Raw genomic sequence first — 18,763 nt, forward strand, 5'->3', positions numbered from 1 at the left:
ATCTTTTGACTTTGGGGGAGGTTGACTCCTTTTGCAGATCATCAGTTTTTTTTTGTATTTATAAGAAAGACTTTTGTTTCCCAATTTTCACATAAGGATAAGTAAATGAGGTACAATACTAGGATCATACATTTTCAATAGATCAGTTTCTCTTAATTTTTTACATTGTTTTGATCAGACTTCAGCTTCCTTATTTTGTAATTAAAGGAATTCCTAGAAACCTCTGCCATTGTTCTTAATTCTAATTATTATATGAAAACAACTTGAGCTACATCTTTGTAAATTAATTCAGTGATTCAGTCAATTGAAGATTGTATGAGAATAAAGTTGAAATTGGTAAAACCTGTTATAGGATATATACTATATTTGACCAGATTTGATTTATAATTGATTACAGTTGTACTGTACTTGAACAGAATTCAGAAAGAGTATCTTTTGCAGATAATCAAGGAGTGCCTTACTCAGTTGACCCCTCAAAATTGCAACATCATGCTCAGTTCCAAGACTTATGAAAATGAGGAAATGTGCCACTTGAAAGAAAAATGGTTTGGGACAAAGTACTCTGTGGAAGGTAAGAACATTAAAGCTCTGTTCATATGAAATTGAGAATTCCACACATTTCATGTATTAAAACAGCTATGAATATTAGTAGTGAGTGAGTCTGTGTTCCATTTATTTCAGCACCAATCCATTACCATTAAGATAGTCTGTTTTGTGATCTGCACAGAATCCCAGATACATTCTTCTTTATCATCACAGCATCAATAATAGCTGTTGTGCCGCCAGTTTTAGTAGCCATAAATCAATCAGTCAATGCTTATCACCTTCATTGCCACATGACACAAAGGGCCTCCGTGGAATTTGGTCGCTCATGTCATTCTTGTGCGTTATTATCCACAAGTTTCCATTTGTCTCCAGCCTCTCACTCATAATTCTCAATCAAAGTAGCTCAAGGTCTTCCAAATCTTCTGGTGCCCATAGGAGCCCAGCTGACATTTTCTCATACTTTGCTCCCAGAGGTTGTACAAAGGACATTTCCAAGCCATCTTCATCTCATCTTTATCATCTACATATTGGATGTCCGTAATTTCCTTAACATGATCTTTCCTAACCCTGTCTGGCCATCTGATTGTAGACACATCCTTACATAGTGAAGGAAAAAAATATGCTACTGTCAATACTTGCATGTATGGTTTCTCCAGGTCCCTTTGGTTAGCTGGTTCATTTTGTTTCTGCTACCTAGCTCAGAACTCGCAAAGATCCCAGAATTTGGAACTGTTTGAGAATTACCTTTTCCCATAATTTAATTTTTTACACATTGTCTTATCTCATTTCTTCCAGTTAATTTCAACTGACAATCTCATCCTAGGTTTGCGTTTGCCCTGTGAGAGTCACCACAAACCCAGAGGTAGTTCTGTGGGTCTTCAGTATGCACTGAATTTTGTAAAGTACAGTAGTCCCCCTTATCTGTGGGTCCTGGATCCATGGATTCACTCTTTCATGATTTACCACTGGGGATTAAGACTAGTACATGAACTCTTGTCTGTATTGGAGTTATGGGTTCTGTGCATATCTCTAGTACAGGAGCTTCCCTTTGTCTTCATGTCCCTTCTCTTATTTTGGAGATTTCAGCAGTTTAGCTCCTTCTTGCTAAGTTCTATTTTGGCCTGTATTAAAAGTAATAGGTTTGTTGTGAAACAGATGTGTATTTTAAAACCAGAATTTTTTCGTAAATCCACTTAGTTCTAGCCAAAGTCCCCACCTCCTAACCTTTCTGTTCTTTTGCAGCTGTATCAGACACAAAATATGAGACAGCTAACCAGTAGCACCAGGGCCAACCATGTGCCTCATGCACTGACATGCTATCAGTAGCTGGTCTAATTCTTGTTTCTTCTGTTTAGGAAGAAATATGTGTAGAATTTTCTGTGATGCTCAGACTGTTTCATTAACCCCTTCGGTACTGTAACATTTCTACAACGTCATAGAGGGTACAGTGACGCTCCCTAGGACGTATATATGTCGTCATAACTCCATAATGCTATAGGGAATGCTTGTAGTGCTGGCTTATGTCTCCTACTTATTTTTGCAGGTGTGGGTAGGCTGTACTAACCAACACTAAGCTCCTCCTACTTTTTTTTCAACCACTCATGGACATTCTTGGCTGTGACGTCACAGCCTTCTCATCATCAGTTTATGCACAGTCATGTTGAAGTTCACACGTCTGTTTTTTCATGATTTTCTTCGTTTTACCTTCGTTTTCACAGCAAAAAGCATGAGTGAAAGCAGTGATATCTCTTCCGAGGAATATGTTCCTTCTGAGGAAGAATATGAGAGCAGTGATGAGCTCTCAAGTGATGAAATAAGTGATGATGAAGTTGAAGAATGAGATGTGGATGGTGGCTGGACCTATGTTACCAACATATTTCAGGATTGTCACCTAGCAATGATGCCAGACTTTTATAAGGACTTTTCAGGGCTAAATCCACCGCTTGGGGATGCACCTTTCCTTATGCTTGGGGATGCATATAAATTTTTTTTTTTTTTTTATGATAAAGTGATGAAAACTCTTTGCTCATGGGCTATTGATAGAGCTGCATTACTTTTTCAAGAAAATCCCCAGGAAAAAGGGAAAATTCATGGGTTGATATGGCAAGAGGTAAAAGAGGGGGATATGAATGTGTTTTTGTTTGATTTTATATATATATATATATATATATATATATATATATATATATATATATATATATATATATATATATATATATATATATATATATATATATATATATATATATATATATATATATATATATATATATATATATATATATATATATATATATATATATATATATATATATATATATATATATATATATATATATATATATATATATATATATATATATATATATATATATATATATATATATATATATATATATATATATATATATATATATATATATATATATATATATATATATATATATATATATATATATATATATGTATATATATATATATATGTATATATGTATAGTATATATATATATATATATATATATATATATATATATATATATATATATATATATATATATATATATATATAGTATATATGTATATATATATATATATATGTATATATAAATGTATATATATATATATATATATATATATATATATATATATATATATATATATATATATATATATATATATATATATATATATATATATATATATATATATATATATATATATATATATATATATATATACATATATATATACATATATATATACATACATATATATATATATATATATATATATATATATATATATATATATACATACATATATATATACATATATATATATTTATATATATATATATATATATATATATATATATATATATATATATATATATATATATATATATATATATATATATATATATATATATATATATATATATACATATATATATACATATATATATACATATATATATATATATATATATATATATATATATATATATATATATATATATATATATATATATATATATATATATATATATATATATATATATATATATATATATATATATATATATATATATATATATATATATATATATATATGTATATATATATAATGTGTGTGTGTGTGTACATATATATGCACTTGTGTATATTCTGAATTCACGTTCATTTCCATTAATATACAAAGTAGAATGGATGCTATTAAAACCTTTTCGTTCATGGTTATACGGACTCTAGGGTAAGTTGGGAAAATGCGGGATACAGCATCTCGCCGAATATGCATCATGCAGTACCAAAGGGGTTAAAAATGATAATTTTTTCAAATAAAATGTTATTTTGAATGCTAATAGTCTTTTTTTCCTTCCAAGATATTCCACAAGAATGGGAAGAAAGCTGGAACAATTTGCCAAGTAACCCAGAGCTGCATATGCCATCTCCAAATCACTTCATCCCAGACAATTTTGATTTGTTACCTGGAGAATGTGTACCTGATTATCCAGAGAAAGTTTGCTGTGATGAGTATGGTGAGCTTTGGTTCAAACAGGATGTGAAATTCAAGTTGCCAAGGACTTATTGTAATATTTATCTCCTAACGGATCTCCTTCTCCAGTCACCAAGAAAGTAAGTTCCTAGCATTTTTATACATTACTAGCTTCTTCTTTTAAGTATTGTTACTGTTGGGATGAAATTGTGTACAGACAGTCCCTGGGTTATGAAGGGTTCAGCTTACGACACTTTTCAAATATATTCATCAGAAATTATTTCCCAGTTTACGACGCATGTTCCAGGGTTACAACGCCAATCCGACAGAAGAAGTATGGCTCCAAAACAGCAGAATAATAAAAATTTAGAGTTTTTTTTTATGAAAAACTCAATAAAAATGCAGGTTACAGCATTTTCAAGACACCCAAAGAATTAAAAGTAAGGTTTTCTAAGGTTTTCTTACGATTTCTAATGATGTCTCAGCTTACAATGATTTTCGGCTTATGACATGGCGTAGGAATGGAACCACCTTTGTAAACCAGAGACTGCCTGTATTTACAAAAGAAGTGAATATTTATAATAATTACAAAGAGGTATGCTGTAATTGTATTATTAACAAGTAGTTTAACGAGACTGTCTTATTTCTAGACACTTTAAATGCCTTCCATGCATAGCTACTGATTATGTTAACTCCAGATCTGTAGTCAGTAAAGTTATCCCAATTTCTTGCCCACTAGATATGACAGGTTTTATTAGGAACTAATTTGACACATATATTGTTGAAGCTAGCTGTATGTTTTCAGAATATTTTTCATGCCCAACTTGTTCACTAGAGGTAGAGGAATGTAAAGTTCTTGTCTTGTGTTAGGCATATCTGCTGTAGTGTCTGTGGCGTTTTACCTTTAGCATAATTCTGTTATTAAACTGAAGAATAATTTTTAGTATAACGCTTCGTCTGTGGTAGTTTTGACTCGGTAAAAAACTGCTGGTTTTGAAATTATTGTATTCCATTCATAAAATTATATCCATTTTTGAAAGTATAATCAAGATTTTGATTAGTTTTATTGTATTTATGCCAAATTTAGCAAGCAGGGTTTAATATCAAGACGTGAGTTTTTATAAGCTATTCTTGCTTAGAAAAACTCTTATAGTTATTATATTTGGAGAAGGATTTTCAAGCCAACATAATAAGAATTGTGATGAAAAGTATTGTCTTGCTAACTGTTCCTACAGTATTTATTGACAAGATTTTTCTTACCAAGACATTTCAAATAGACGAGCTGGTGAAAAGAACACTTATTAAAAACAATAGGTATGAATTAGAATTTTTAAAATAATTTGTAAAAAGTATGGGCAAAGAAAGGCATTCATTTTATCTTGGACTTTGGAAAACCCCCTGTACAAAAGTCATTGAGCCATTTGCATTTCCGTAGGTGAGGGAATACTGTATATATTATACTGTAAATGTGGTGTATATGGGGGAGCTCCTTGCTGGATTTGCTGAAAATTGCTTGGGTAGCAGTCTACTAAGTTTCATAGTATAATTTATGTTTACAATTCCCAAAGGTAAATCAAATTCTACCAAACCAAGGAATTTTTAGTGGTTAATGCATTAAATCTGTAATGTAACAAAATTTTACCCATTTTTCAAGACTTTATAGAAAAAATGAACAAAAATATCATCCAAGTTATGTAAAAAAAAATATCCTAAATTTAAAAGCATGTTTATGGGTACTGCCATCCTAGCCTAACAATTCATAGTTAAAATATAAAGTAACCAAACACTGAAAAGGGATTTTGACAAAGGAAAAATCTATTTCTGGAGAGGGGCCCGTGTCACCCGGTGAAAAAGTCCATTCAGCACTTATTTCTAGGTAATTCCGTTGCTAGATACCAGAGAAAGCTAAATGAAATGCTGGAGTTACTACCCCAGAGCGAGCTCCATTAGATGGAGTCGTGTATGGAAAAGGGTGAACTATAAAAACACGGAACCTTATCCTATAGAGATCCCAAAGTCAAAAGTCCCACAGAGAGGTGCGTTACAAACCCATGCACCACTCGCGGACAGTACACAAATCACCGCTAGCCGCATTCCATGAAAGCATCACCCCACCAGAATGATGTTTACTATGGGGGGACACGACACATGACAGAGGTGGGTCACGGGTGACACAGTCCCCTCTCCAGAAATAGATTTTTCCTTTGTCAAAATCCCTTTTCTGGATCAGGTCCCGTGTCAGCCGGCGAAAAATTAACAGAGAAATAAATATCATTCTTAAAGTGCAAGAGATAACAAAATGTAAGGGGAACAGAAGACCAAAGGTCCACCAAAAAAATTTTTAATTGCTAGCAATAATAACAATAATGCACAAATGAAACTGATGGGAGCTTAAAATTAACATGACAATATAAAAAAAAATACTTAAACAAAATAACTATACAAAATTGAAAACATTATAACATAAATGTGTCAATTAGACTAATATACAGATAACACGGTCAGGTGAGAAAGTCAAGGCACGCCTGACTGAAATGACTGTAAGGGGATAACTGAGGCAGTGGAGGAAGAATTGACTAGGAATCAGAAAGGGTACCAGAGGGAGGGACAACGTTCCCTGCCACGACTGCTGAGAATTTAAGAGCTTCTAAGGATTTCAAATAGTGACGTTTGAAAACCAAGGGTGACTTCCAACCAATGTATTTGGTAAGATCCGTGAAATTCATGTAATGGAAGTAGTTAATGGAGGTGGCCACAGCTCTAATATCATGAACTCTTGGGACTGAGTCAGGATTAGCCTGCTTGATAAAGTAAAGGATTTGTTGTCTAATAGCAGACATAGAGATATTACCCCCCCCTTCCCTGATAAAGAGAGGCCCAGATGAGATGTGAGAGGACCTGTCTAAATAAGCCCTCAATGTATGAACTGGACACAGGGACAGGTCTTGAGGAAGGGGGAGAATTTTCCAAGGCGACCACCTATTCTGCAGATCTTCATTTTTGGCCAGGAATTTAGGGTGAGGAATCAGCAAAACCTCCCCTGATGGATGGAAGTCGACATGGTTGGGCTCCCTAGAGAGTGCAGACAGCTCTGAAATTCTAGCACCCGAAGCTAGGCTAACTAAGAACAACGTTTTCCTCAATAAGGAAAGGTAGGGACAAGACTGATTATCGATATCTGAGGCTAACTTCAACACGTCATTCAAAAACCAGGAAACCGTATGTGGACGGATTACTGGTCTCAGTCGTGCACAGGCCTTAGGGATGGAAGAAAAGTAAGGATCTGTGAGGTCAATTTTGAAACCATACAAAAATACTTTTCGTAAAGCCGACTTGACTGTAGTAACAGTACTAGAGGCTAAACCCTTCTCAAATAGTGATCTAAAAAAGGAGATTGCCAAATTTATGGTCATTACTGTAGCCTCAGATTCTTTCAAAAAGAGTGCTAGCTTCTTAATTGCTGAGTCGTACTGCCGAAGAGTGGAGACCCGCTTATCTGATTCCAAGAACATGGTATTGACAGGATCAACGTTAGCATCCCTTTGAGCCATAAATTTCATAAAGTCCACAAAGCCAGGGCATTTTGAATTTTTGAGGAAGCTGACACAGTCTGAGTTTGTACTACTTGTGTTAGTTTTGGACTGGGGATTTGGATGTGGCGAAGTTTCAGTTCCAGCAGAAGTGGAAACCAGCTGCTCTTTGGCCAGTAGGGAGCCACTAGAGCTACTTGACCCTTGAATGTCCTGAGTTTGTGAAGGACCTTTAACAACAAGTTTACTGGAGGGAACAGATAAATCTTCTTCCACCTTTTCCAATCCAATGACATTGCATCCGTGAAAAGAGCTTGAGGGTCCAGGTTGGGAGCTACGTAATGAGGAAGCTTGTTGTTGAGCTTGGTTGTGAACAAACCTACCTCCAGGCCCGAAACTTGGTTGCAGATCCAATTGAACGAGGCTCTGTCTAGTGACCACTCCGACTCGAGGGGAGTTGTCCTTGAAAGAGAATCCGCCACGACGTTCGGACCCCTGCAAGATGAGTGGCAGACAGGTGCCACTTGTTCTTGCACGCCAAGGAGAAAAGTGCAATCATTACCTGGTTGATCCGGCTCAATTTTGAACCTCCCTGTTTATGCAGTGGACTATCGTGGTGCTGTCCAGAACCAGCCTTATATGAATCTTCTTGGGGAAGAAGCTTCTTCAAAGTAAGGAAGACCGCCATGGCCTCCAGAACGTTTATATGGAACTGGCGGAACATGGGGACCAAGTCCCTGCACTTCTTGGTGTTGAGAATATCCTCCCCACCCGCTTAGGGGGCGTCTGTGTGGATAACCAACGCCGGAGGAGGAAATTGCAGGGGACTGACTTGGACAGGCTCTTGACAGTCGACCAAGGCCGGAGTCTCTTTTTCAAGATGGGAGGAATCAGAGACACCTTGTCTCTGAGGCTGATATTTGCTCGACTCCGCCACACTCTGTTGATATCTTTCAGTTTTACCTTCAGCAACAGATCTGTCACTGAAGCGAACTGAAGGGAGCCCAAAACTGTTTTTTGGGCCCGTCGAGAGGCTCGTTTGGACTTGAGAAACTGTCTGGTTGCTCTGGCTATCTCTTTCCTCTTGGGAGGAGGAAGAGAGAGCTTGTGAGAATTCAGATCCCACTGGATTCCTAGCCATTGAAAACAACTGCTCGGAACCAGGCGGGACTTCTCCCCTGTTTACACGAAAGCCCAAAGATTCTAGAAAGTCGACCACCACGGATGTAACCCTCTGGCATTCCTCGACGCTGGATGCCCAGATGATCCAGTCGCGTCAGATACGCCGCCAGCGTAATCCCTTGAGACCGGAGTTGTTGCGACCGTGTCTGTCAACTTGGTAAAATCCTTGGGGCTATGTTGAGGCCGAAGGCATCACCTTGAAGGAATATGCCTGCCTTCCGAGCCTGAACCCCAGAAAGGGGGAGAACCTTCTCGCAACCGGGACGTGATAATAGGCATCGGAAAGATCTAGAGAAGTGGTTACGGCTCCACGGGGCAGTAGGGTCCGAACTTGGGAGACTGTAAGCATCCGAAACTTGTCGCAACGAATGTAGGAATTCAGACGGGACAAGTCCAGAATTACTCTCCGTTTGTCGGAACCCTTCTTGGGAACACTGAAGAGCCTGCCTTGGAACTTCAGAGTCCTCACTTCCCTTATAGCCTGTTTCTGTAGAAGATCTTCCACAAAGTCCTCGAGATCCTTGGTCGTAGCCTGATAAAACTTGACTGGTGGAGGGGGACCGTCGATCCAACTCCAACCTAGGCCCTTGGAAACTATACTCTGAGCCCAGGGACAGAAGGTCCACCGAGCCCGAAAATGGTACAGCCTCCCGCCCACAGGATGTATGTCATCGGTCCTGTGTTTGCTTCCCCCCTCTGGAGCCTCTACCTCCTCTGTTCCTGGGAGAGGAGCGGGGGGCTCCTCTTCCCCTACCATAGCCACGGGGCTTGTTGCCTCTGGTTGACTGCCTAGAGCGAAATTTCCCCTGACTTTCATATGCAGGATTGAAAGCTGGGGAGGAGACATAGGAGGGGGCAGCCAGAGACTGATGCGCCGGGTTCACCAGGACAAACTGAGGAAGAGGTTGAAGGCTGATCTTGTAAGGGAACCTGGACGAAGGACTGAGCTGGGAGGCGTTTGAATGTTTAAATTTCTTGCTGGACTTTGGGAAGGCCCGGCAAGATCAGACTGCTTCCGTTTATAGGGCAGACCCCAACAAGAACGGAGACTCTGATTGACCCTAGCCGCCTCAGATAAGACTGCATCAACTTCTTCTTGTGGGAAAAGATTAGCTCCCCAGATCGAACTCTTCAGAAGCTTATTTGGTTCATGCCGAACTGTGGCTGCTGAAAAGATATGCTTCCGCAGGCCAGTCGGGCAGTCATAAAGTCAAACAGGTCTTGTTGAAAACTCGCCAAGAGAGATTTTCGTCAAGACCTGGAACAAAGAATCTTCCCTATAGACCAAAGAAGTTGCTTCTGCTAAAGTCAAAGAGTTCAAAGACCTGGCGAGCCTATCCTTAGTATCAGCCTCTGCTTTCAGGAGCGACTCCGGGATCTTAGGGAGCTGCTCACTGAACAGATCAGAAGCGCAGTCTGGGTCAAGCCGAGTCACTGTAAACGTATTAGGGGCTCCCTTCCAGAATTCGGTGCCCCGGGAAAGACGAGTGATGTCGGGTCCGTCTCCCGGAGATGAGGGAGGGGTTTACCTTCAAAGCAAGCCTGACTAGTCAGAGAGGCCACTTTCGAAGTGCAAGGAGGAAGGAGAACATCACTGAGAGTGAACATAGTGAACACTCCCTTGGCTGGTGTAAGCTTAGTGTTCTCCGCTTGCCACTCCGTAAGAGTCCTCATCAAAGACGACTGGGCTTGGTCCCTAGGATAGATAACGGTCTCCTTAGGGACTTTATCAGACCTGTTCCAAACCTCCCCCTTCAGTCTGGCAAAACCTGTGTAGGGGGATGTCAGGTCCGGAGGATAGAACTCCAACTCTTCCACTCTCCTTGTGCCCAAACCCTCTATGGTGAGAGTACCTTCGTGCACTGGAGCATAAAGGGCCAGACGCCAAGGATTCCCCAGATCGAAGGGAGGGAGAGTGGAAGGGTCAGGAACAAAATGAGACCTAGAACGAGATCCACCGTCGGGCAGTCCTTGGATGAATTCCTGTTGTGATTCCACCTTCTCCGAAAGAGACTGAAAAGAATTAGCAAGACCAGACAGCTTGCTGTCGATCCTCTCAAATCTCGCGCCGATTCTCTCCAGGAAATGCTCGAAGAAAGGAATCGTATCCAAAGCAGGAGGAGGGGGAACCACTTGACGCGACTGAGACTCCGCTTTGCGACCGGAGGGGGAGGCTGTACTGCCGACGAACGGGCTCGCCGCCCGTGCCGCCGCCGGAGGGACCTCAGATCGACCTGCCGGAGTAGGTAAGGTTTTCTTTCTGACGGACTTCACCTTCTTCGGGACAATAGATCCAGACATGCCCGTAAGGTATGAAGATTTAGAGAAACCTTTAAAAGAAGAAACGGAGGAAGAAGGAGAGCTAAACAGTGAAGAACCTGCCTCACTTACCCCCTTACCTGCTTGATGCTCTGGGACAATGCTCGGAGATTCAAGGCCGAGGTCAAGATCCGCCGCGTCTTCCGAAACGCCACCGCTCAGGGCCGAACCGTCTGGAGAGGGCTGGGTCAACTCCCGAAACCCGGCAATCAACGGAGCAGCAACATCGTCGGTGACTGAAGCTGTGATCCAAGCGCCGGGAAAAAGGACATTGCAAATGTCCTTCGAGAGTATATATGGATTGCCAGCTCCTACGTTGCGTCCAAAGCCGCTAACCCAGACTTTAAGGGCCTGAAGCGAAGCATCACGAGACTTGCGGTCAGCCTGCCGGAAGAAAAACATTATTGCGGTTTACCGAAGGCGGGGGAAATCGGTAATACTTATAAAATACAGTTTGGCTAAAAAAGGAAAGATGCATGACAACCTACCGAATCATTGATAGCTTGCTCGTAAAGAGCGTAGCAAACATCACATCCGTCAGGGTGCCAAACAATGAGATCCCCTACGTGGACCGCACATCCGGAGTGGGACCGACAAACTTCGTGGCCGCTGGCCTGATGGAGGGCTGCGGAGCACCCCTGTTCTTGGCAGCGTACCACCTGTAAAAGTATGAGATTATGAGTACACCGTGTAAGGTGCCGGAGTAGTGTGCCGGAGCAACACATTGGTATATAAAGCCGTGAAACCAGCTGGAAGGATCCGGGAGGTAACCGGATTAAAATAAAATCTCATACAAAATAAACAATAAATATAATAAAAATACCGGAACTAGCCGGAGTAACATGCCTTAAAAGTAAGTGACAGATACAAAATTAAATGGGAAGGTTAAAACTGTCCGGAGTAAGCGCATTCCCGGCAACTAAGAATGAAATAAAACTAGCGATAACAGAAGACCGGTAAACACTAGAACCGCCGGAGCGGGAAGCAAGGAATGCGCCTCGATAACAGACAGCGGTTAGCTAAAGGCAGGGAACGTCAAAGGTCCGGACACGAAGACAGTCAGGTGGAAAACACTAACTGGCCACGAGAATAGGACTAAACTGGAGTGTCGCCAAATTAAACGACACGCCGGAGATGACGTACGGAGGGGAGGGATGAAAAGACCAGGAGGAAGAACCGCAAAGGAGCGACCAGAGAGTGGGAATGTACAATCCGGGCACTCCGGGTCCTCACGTCCACTCGCTGACTGAGACGCTACCCAGCAAGCGCGAGAGAAGCAGGAGAGGGAGAGGAACAACCTCCCTGGTCAGAAGGGGGCGGGGGTGGCAACGAGGCAAAGAAGGCCAAAGATGGTGGACGGGAGAGGGGGAAGCTCTCCCGGCCACCAGCAGACCCAGGAGGGGGTATAGGCTGGTAAAGTCAGAGACCGTACCAAGGAAAGGCCAAACAATGCAGAGGAAGGGGACATAGGCTATAGGCTAAAAGGAAAGGAATGCTCCCAAGCCTTGATAAGTTAACAAGACTGAAAACGAATCAAGGGGAGAGAGAGCACTCGGGAGGGGGAAGGGGAAAGGGTGTGTCGACATAACCAATAACTGGAAACTAACCTTAAGAAATGACCAAACTAGGGTAGGCTACGTGATGTCCTCGCTATCCCAGCTTAACCAAGAGGCTTATTAGCCTAAGCGAAAAGCCGAAACAGGGAGAGGGAAGTTACACGAGATCCTCGCTATTTCAGCTTAAACAAGAGGCTTATTAGCCTACGCGAAAAGCCGAAACAGGGAAGGGAAAACATAAAATGAAAAGCCCTAGTCAAAACTTAAGGAGAGCCGCATTGGAAAAATGTACACAAAACACAATGAAGGGCATGTGAAAAACGAATGATCGACCCCCCTTTTTCATGGAAAAAGGGGGCAATAGCCTAACGCCCCAAAAAAAGGTAATACTAAAGCTAACAACCAACCCATGATAAATGGATAAAATAATCAACAAAACAAATATAAGAGGAGGACCATACCCAACCCGATGTGGACGTGAAGGAAATGGCCCCTCTAACAAAAGAAATATCCATAATAATCAACAAATATCAAATGCATCCGAACACAAGGGCAAAGATTAAACAAAAAATCTTAACAGTACCAACGTAAATAAAATTCCCAGAAGCTAAGAGAAGTGAAGGGCAAAAATAAGGCATGTTAAGGAAATGATAAGAGGCGAATAGGCCCGAGGAGTAGCCTCAAGCCTAAACACCAGCCTTCACTCGAAGCAAAGGGATACGAAAGTCAATCAATCAAAATCACTAATTAGACTTCACGAATAGGAAAAATACCTAAACATGAAGAGGAACAGTGAGAAAGATCGAAAAACAAAGCGACCCAAGTTCACGAACCACGCATGGAGGTCACGTGAGGCCGCGAGAGGAGATCGAGATGGGCGTTATAAATCCCCTTAATTACTAAACTAAAGGGAAATAAGGAGCCTCAATCGCCTCAAATAAAAAACGAAACACTGGTACTCAACTTAGATGAAGAAAGACCTTGTGAGGATGCCATAATGATGCAAATAAGCACAAGATAAAAAGCACAACGAAAACACGTGTGACCGTAGGTGCTTGCTGAAATGGAATGCGGCTAGCGGTGATTTGTGTCCTGTCCGCAAGTGGTGCATGGGTTTGTAACGGCACTTCTCTGTGGGACTTTTGACTTTGGGATCTCTATAGGATAAGGTTCCGTGTTTTTATAGTTCACCCTTTTCCATACACGACTCCATCTAATGGAGCTCGCTCTGGGGGTAGTAACTCCAGCATTTCATTTAGCTTTCTCTGGTATCTAGCAACGGAATTACCTAGAAATAAGTGCTGAATGGACTTTTTCACCGGCTGACACGGGACCCGATCCAGAAAGTATCTTCTTAGCCTAGGCTCCAAAATTTTTGCCTTGCTAAAATGTAAAATGCATTAGAGATCTAATGTCACAATTTTATCCTTTTAATTCTTTTCTGACAGTAAAAACCACACAGTACATATCAGTGCAAAACATCAGAACATGGGGAACAACATTGTTAAATAAAAAGATAAAGTCAGTTCTCATAATATTAATATCATCAAGTGGTTTCACTATGCCACTTTGCTAATTTATTTAGTCCTCACAGGACTGGCCCAAATATTCATGGTACTGTACTCGAGAAAGATTTTGTATGAACATTTCTGATGTGAAGGTGCAGAAGTTATTTGTGTTATTCACATATATAATTTCACATATATAATTGGTGAGGATTTAATGTGCCTGTTCATTAACATTTAAACACAAAAAGATAATAAGTGTTCAAAATAGTTTGTACTGTATTACAAGTGATATTGAGGATGTCAGATATTATTGATGGTGTTCGTATTTCTGAATATAGAGCTAAAATTAGCTCAGTGGACTGGTTCTTCTTACTTATTAACCCTTAAACGCCGACTGGACGTATCATACGTCGACTAAAATTGTCTGTTGGGTGCTGAGTGGACGTACCGTACGTCAACTACAAAAAATTTCAACCTTTGGTCAACTTTGACTTGACCGAAATGGTCGAAAAACGCAATTGTAAGCTAAAACTCTTACATTCTAGTAATATTCAATCATTTACCTTCATTTTGCAACAAACTGAAAATCTCTAGCACAATATTTCGATTTATGGTGAATTTTTGAAAAAAACTTTTTCCTTACGCCCGCGCGGTAACTTGGCCGAAAATTTCAGAAATTCTTTCGTCATTTTGTTGTAAGTTTTGCACTGTTTTATATTAGCCGTTACATAAAGTTTTATATATGAAAATGTTTGCAATTTCATGTAAAATACAGAAACATACAACCCATGGTTGTAGCTTTTATCAGTTTGAAAATATTTTCATATGAACCACAATAACTGCCAAAATTTCAACCTTCGGTCAACTTTGACTCGACCAAAATGGTCGAAAAACGCAATTGTAAGCTAAAACTCTTACATTCTAGTAATATTCAATCATTTACCTTCATTTTGCAACAAACTGAAAATCTCTAGCACAATATTTCGATTTATGGTGAATTTTTGAAAAAACCTTTTCCTTTAGTAACTTGGCCGAAAATTTCAGAAATTCTTTCGTCATTTTGTTGTAAGTTTTGCACAGTTTTATATTAGCCGTTACATAAAGTTTTATATATGAAAATGTTTGCAATTTCATGTAAAATACAGAAACATACAACCCATGGTTGTAGCTTTTATCAGTTTGAAAATATTTTCATATGAACCACAATAACTGCCAAAATTTCAACCTTCGGTCAACTTTGACTCGACCAAAATGGTAAAAAAACGCAATTGTAAGCTAAAACTCTTCCATTCTAGTAATATTCAATCATTTACCTTCATTTTGCAACAAATTGGAAGTCTCTAGCACAATATTTCGATTTATGGTGGATTTTTGAAAAAACTTTTTCCTTACATCCACGCCAGAAATTCTTTCGTCACGTTGTCGTAATGTTTGCACCGTTTTATATTAGTCGTTACATAAAGTTTTATATATGGAAATGTGTGCAATTTCATGTAGAATACAACAGAAAATAACTCATGGTTGTAGCTTTTATCAGTTTTGAAATATTTTCATATAAATCACGATAACTGCCAAAATTTCAACCTTCAGTCAACTTTAACTCGACCGAAATGGTAAAAAACCCAATTATAAGCTAAAACTCTTACATTCTAGTAATATTCAATCATGTACCTTCATTTTGCAACAAACTGGAAGTCTCTAGCACAATATTTCAATTTATGGTGAATTTCTGAAAAAAAACTTTTTCCTTACGCTGTCTGTCTAGTAACTTGGCGAACATCTCAGAAATTCTTTAAATCACGTTGTCGTAATGTTTGCATCGTTTTACATTAGTCGTTACATAAACTTTTATATATGAAAATGTGCGCAATTTCATGTAGAATACAACAGAAAATAACTCATGGTTGTAGCTTTTATCAGTTTTGAAATATTTTCACATAAATCACGATAACTGCCAAAATTTCAACCTTTGGTCAACTTTAACTCGACCGAAATGGTCGAAAAACGCAATTGTAAGCTAAAACTCTTACATTCTAGTAATATTCAATCATTTACCTTCATTTTGCAATAAATTGGAAGTCTCTAGCACAATATTTCGATTTATGGTGAATTTTTGAAAAAAACATTTTCCTTACGTCCGCGTGTAACTCGGCGAACATCTCAGAAATTCTTTCACACGTTGTCATAATGTTTGCACCGTTTTATACTAGTCGTTACATAAAGTTTTATATATGAAAATGTGCGCAATTTCATGTACAATACAACAGAAAATAACTCATGGTTGTAGCTTTTATCAGTTTTGAAATATTTTCATTTAAATCATGATAAATAGAAAAAATTCTACTTTCGGTCAACTTTAACTCGACCGAAATGGTCGAAAACTGCAATTGTAAGCTAAAACACTTACAGTCTAGTAATATTCCATCAATTAGCTTCACTTTTCAACAAACGGGAAGTCTCTAGTACAATATTTCGATTTACAGTATAGTGAATTTTTTAAAAAAACATTTTTTTACGTCCGCGCGTTACAAATTCATGCGTCATTTTGTGATGATATTTTCTCTGTGTTGCTTTGATCGTTTTACAATTTGTTATATACCAAAATCATTGCAATTTAGTGTACAATACAAAGAAATAAAAATAACCCGTTAGCTTCAACTGTTTTGCTCACAGCGCGATTTGTATAAAATTATATATGAAAATTTTTTTTGCACTGTCATATATTTCAATATTTATATATGATAATGATATTTTTTTTTCATTTCTGATGGTTGCATACTAAACTTCAGGCAATGACAAAAAAAGGAGCCAAAAATTAACTCTTAATCTTAAAAACTAAGCATGCTGTGATTTTTTGAAAAAAACTTTTTTTCCGCTTCAGCGCTAACTCCTGAACGCCGCCGGCATACGGGAGACGTTTTTGTAAATAGAGGCTCGGCGTTTAAGGGTTAATAGTAATAATGCCAAGAAATTCACGATTTTATAATTAAATTGCTGTAAATTGAAGATCCATAATTATATCAATAAATCAATAAAATATAAATACTGTACAGACTTTCAACACCTAAACGGTGTTCCTCCTGAATGTTTGCATTAAAAAAATACCTAATCACTGAGGAGGAACACCATTCAGGTGTTCGAAAGTCTTTGCTTTTGTCTTTTATAAATGGATACAATTTATTGATGTAATTGTGGATTTTTAATTTACAATAAAAATAATACAGTTCTGTGGATAATTACTCTTACATTGAATGTGAGGCTTGATGACTTCTAGTATTGCATTATCATTCAAGTTTCCCTTGATGTTCAAAGTGCCGTGTGCTTTCATTTTCAGTGCAGCAATGGTAGATCTTTATTTGAATCTGTTTCGCCAACATATCATGGAGGATGCCTATCCAGCAAGTATGGCACAATACAGCTATTCAGTGTCAGCCACAGAGAGAGGCATTGTCATTAAAACCAATGGTTTTAACCAGAAATTACATGTAAGTTTATTGGGTTAATGACAGTTTTAGCAGTTGAATTTTATATGCATTCATTTAAAGTTTTGATGCTGTTTTTCCTTAAGCTTGATTTTAAATTTTGTGTGTTTGTTGTTGTATGTATTTTCATGGTCATTGCCTATATGGCACACTATAAATTGTAGTTGCCAATTTAGTGTGCATAAAGATAAATACATAGGAAATAGGCCACTTCATGGAATTAGTTTAGTGTAGATGAGACTGTATATCCTTACGGTAGGAAAAAATTCTTTGCCTCTGATTTATTGATAAGATAAAAACTTATTTCCAGCAACTAGTTGATCTGGTGCTTCATCACATGGAGAAATTCAAGGACTATCTGGATGAAAAAACTTTTCAGGAAATAAGGCAGCAGCAAATGAAATCCTATCATAATTTTATTCTTAAACCCGGAAATTTGCGCAAGTAAGTTGGAATGATTGTTTTGACAAGTTGTAATTTTTCCTAAAAAAAAAATTATTTTTAGTAACAAAACCATTACAGTACTTGAATATAACAGTAACAAAACCATTACAGTACTTGAATATAACCTTATTTGCATGTTTTACATTAAAAAAATTAATTTTAACTAAAGGGAGTGATGGTCCTAACAGCTTTGGAGTCTTTTGCATTTTTGCTGACAATTGTACAAACTTTTAAAAGTAGTCACACATCCTTGGGCTTCACAGCATTCATGCTGAAGATGATTTTCATAAGACTTCACAGTTACTCCGTCTTGTGTCTAAAGTAGGATGGTTGCATGTACCTGGGTGTGTAGAGAAAACTCCAAAGACAAGTAGATAAGACATTATCACAACACCCTTTGCCTCAACTTCAAATGCAGAGACAAGGATGGTGTTATGCTTGGTATTGTAGGGTTTGTCACACTATCTTACATAGTGTTGGAGCAGTAAAGGAAACAAGCCTCAAGTATGATCTCATAACTACCTAGGTCATACAGAAGAACCTGTGGTAAGTGTAGAGGATGAGATGAGACTGTTAAGAATAATTAACTTTGTTTAGAGCCCTATATACTTCAGTTACTGCTCACCACTTGGTGTTTATTTAAAATGTAACTTTAGAAGTTGTTCACTGTTTATCTGGCTGTCACAGGGCTCAGAATTTCT

General features: G+C 38.3%; 1 protein-coding gene across 1 annotated transcript in view; it reads left to right on the forward strand.

The window, feature by feature from the left end:
• LOC136826303 (nardilysin-like) overlaps positions 1-18,763 on the forward strand; it is a 91,324-nt gene that overhangs the window by 44,299 nt on the left and 28,262 nt on the right. The window contains exons 10-13 of the mRNA XM_067083531.1: positions 442-571; positions 3,929-4,181; positions 17,471-17,621; positions 17,929-18,062. Of these exons, the coding sequence (XP_066939632.1) occupies positions 442-571; positions 3,929-4,181; positions 17,471-17,621; positions 17,929-18,062 (668 nt within the window). The remainder of the gene's footprint in view (positions 1-441; positions 572-3,928; positions 4,182-17,470; positions 17,622-17,928; positions 18,063-18,763) is intronic.

Source organism: Macrobrachium rosenbergii, chromosome 40 (genome assembly GCF_040412425.1).
Source record: "Macrobrachium rosenbergii isolate ZJJX-2024 chromosome 40, ASM4041242v1, whole genome shotgun sequence".
Taxonomy (NCBI): Eukaryota; Metazoa; Arthropoda; class Malacostraca; order Decapoda; family Palaemonidae; genus Macrobrachium; species Macrobrachium rosenbergii.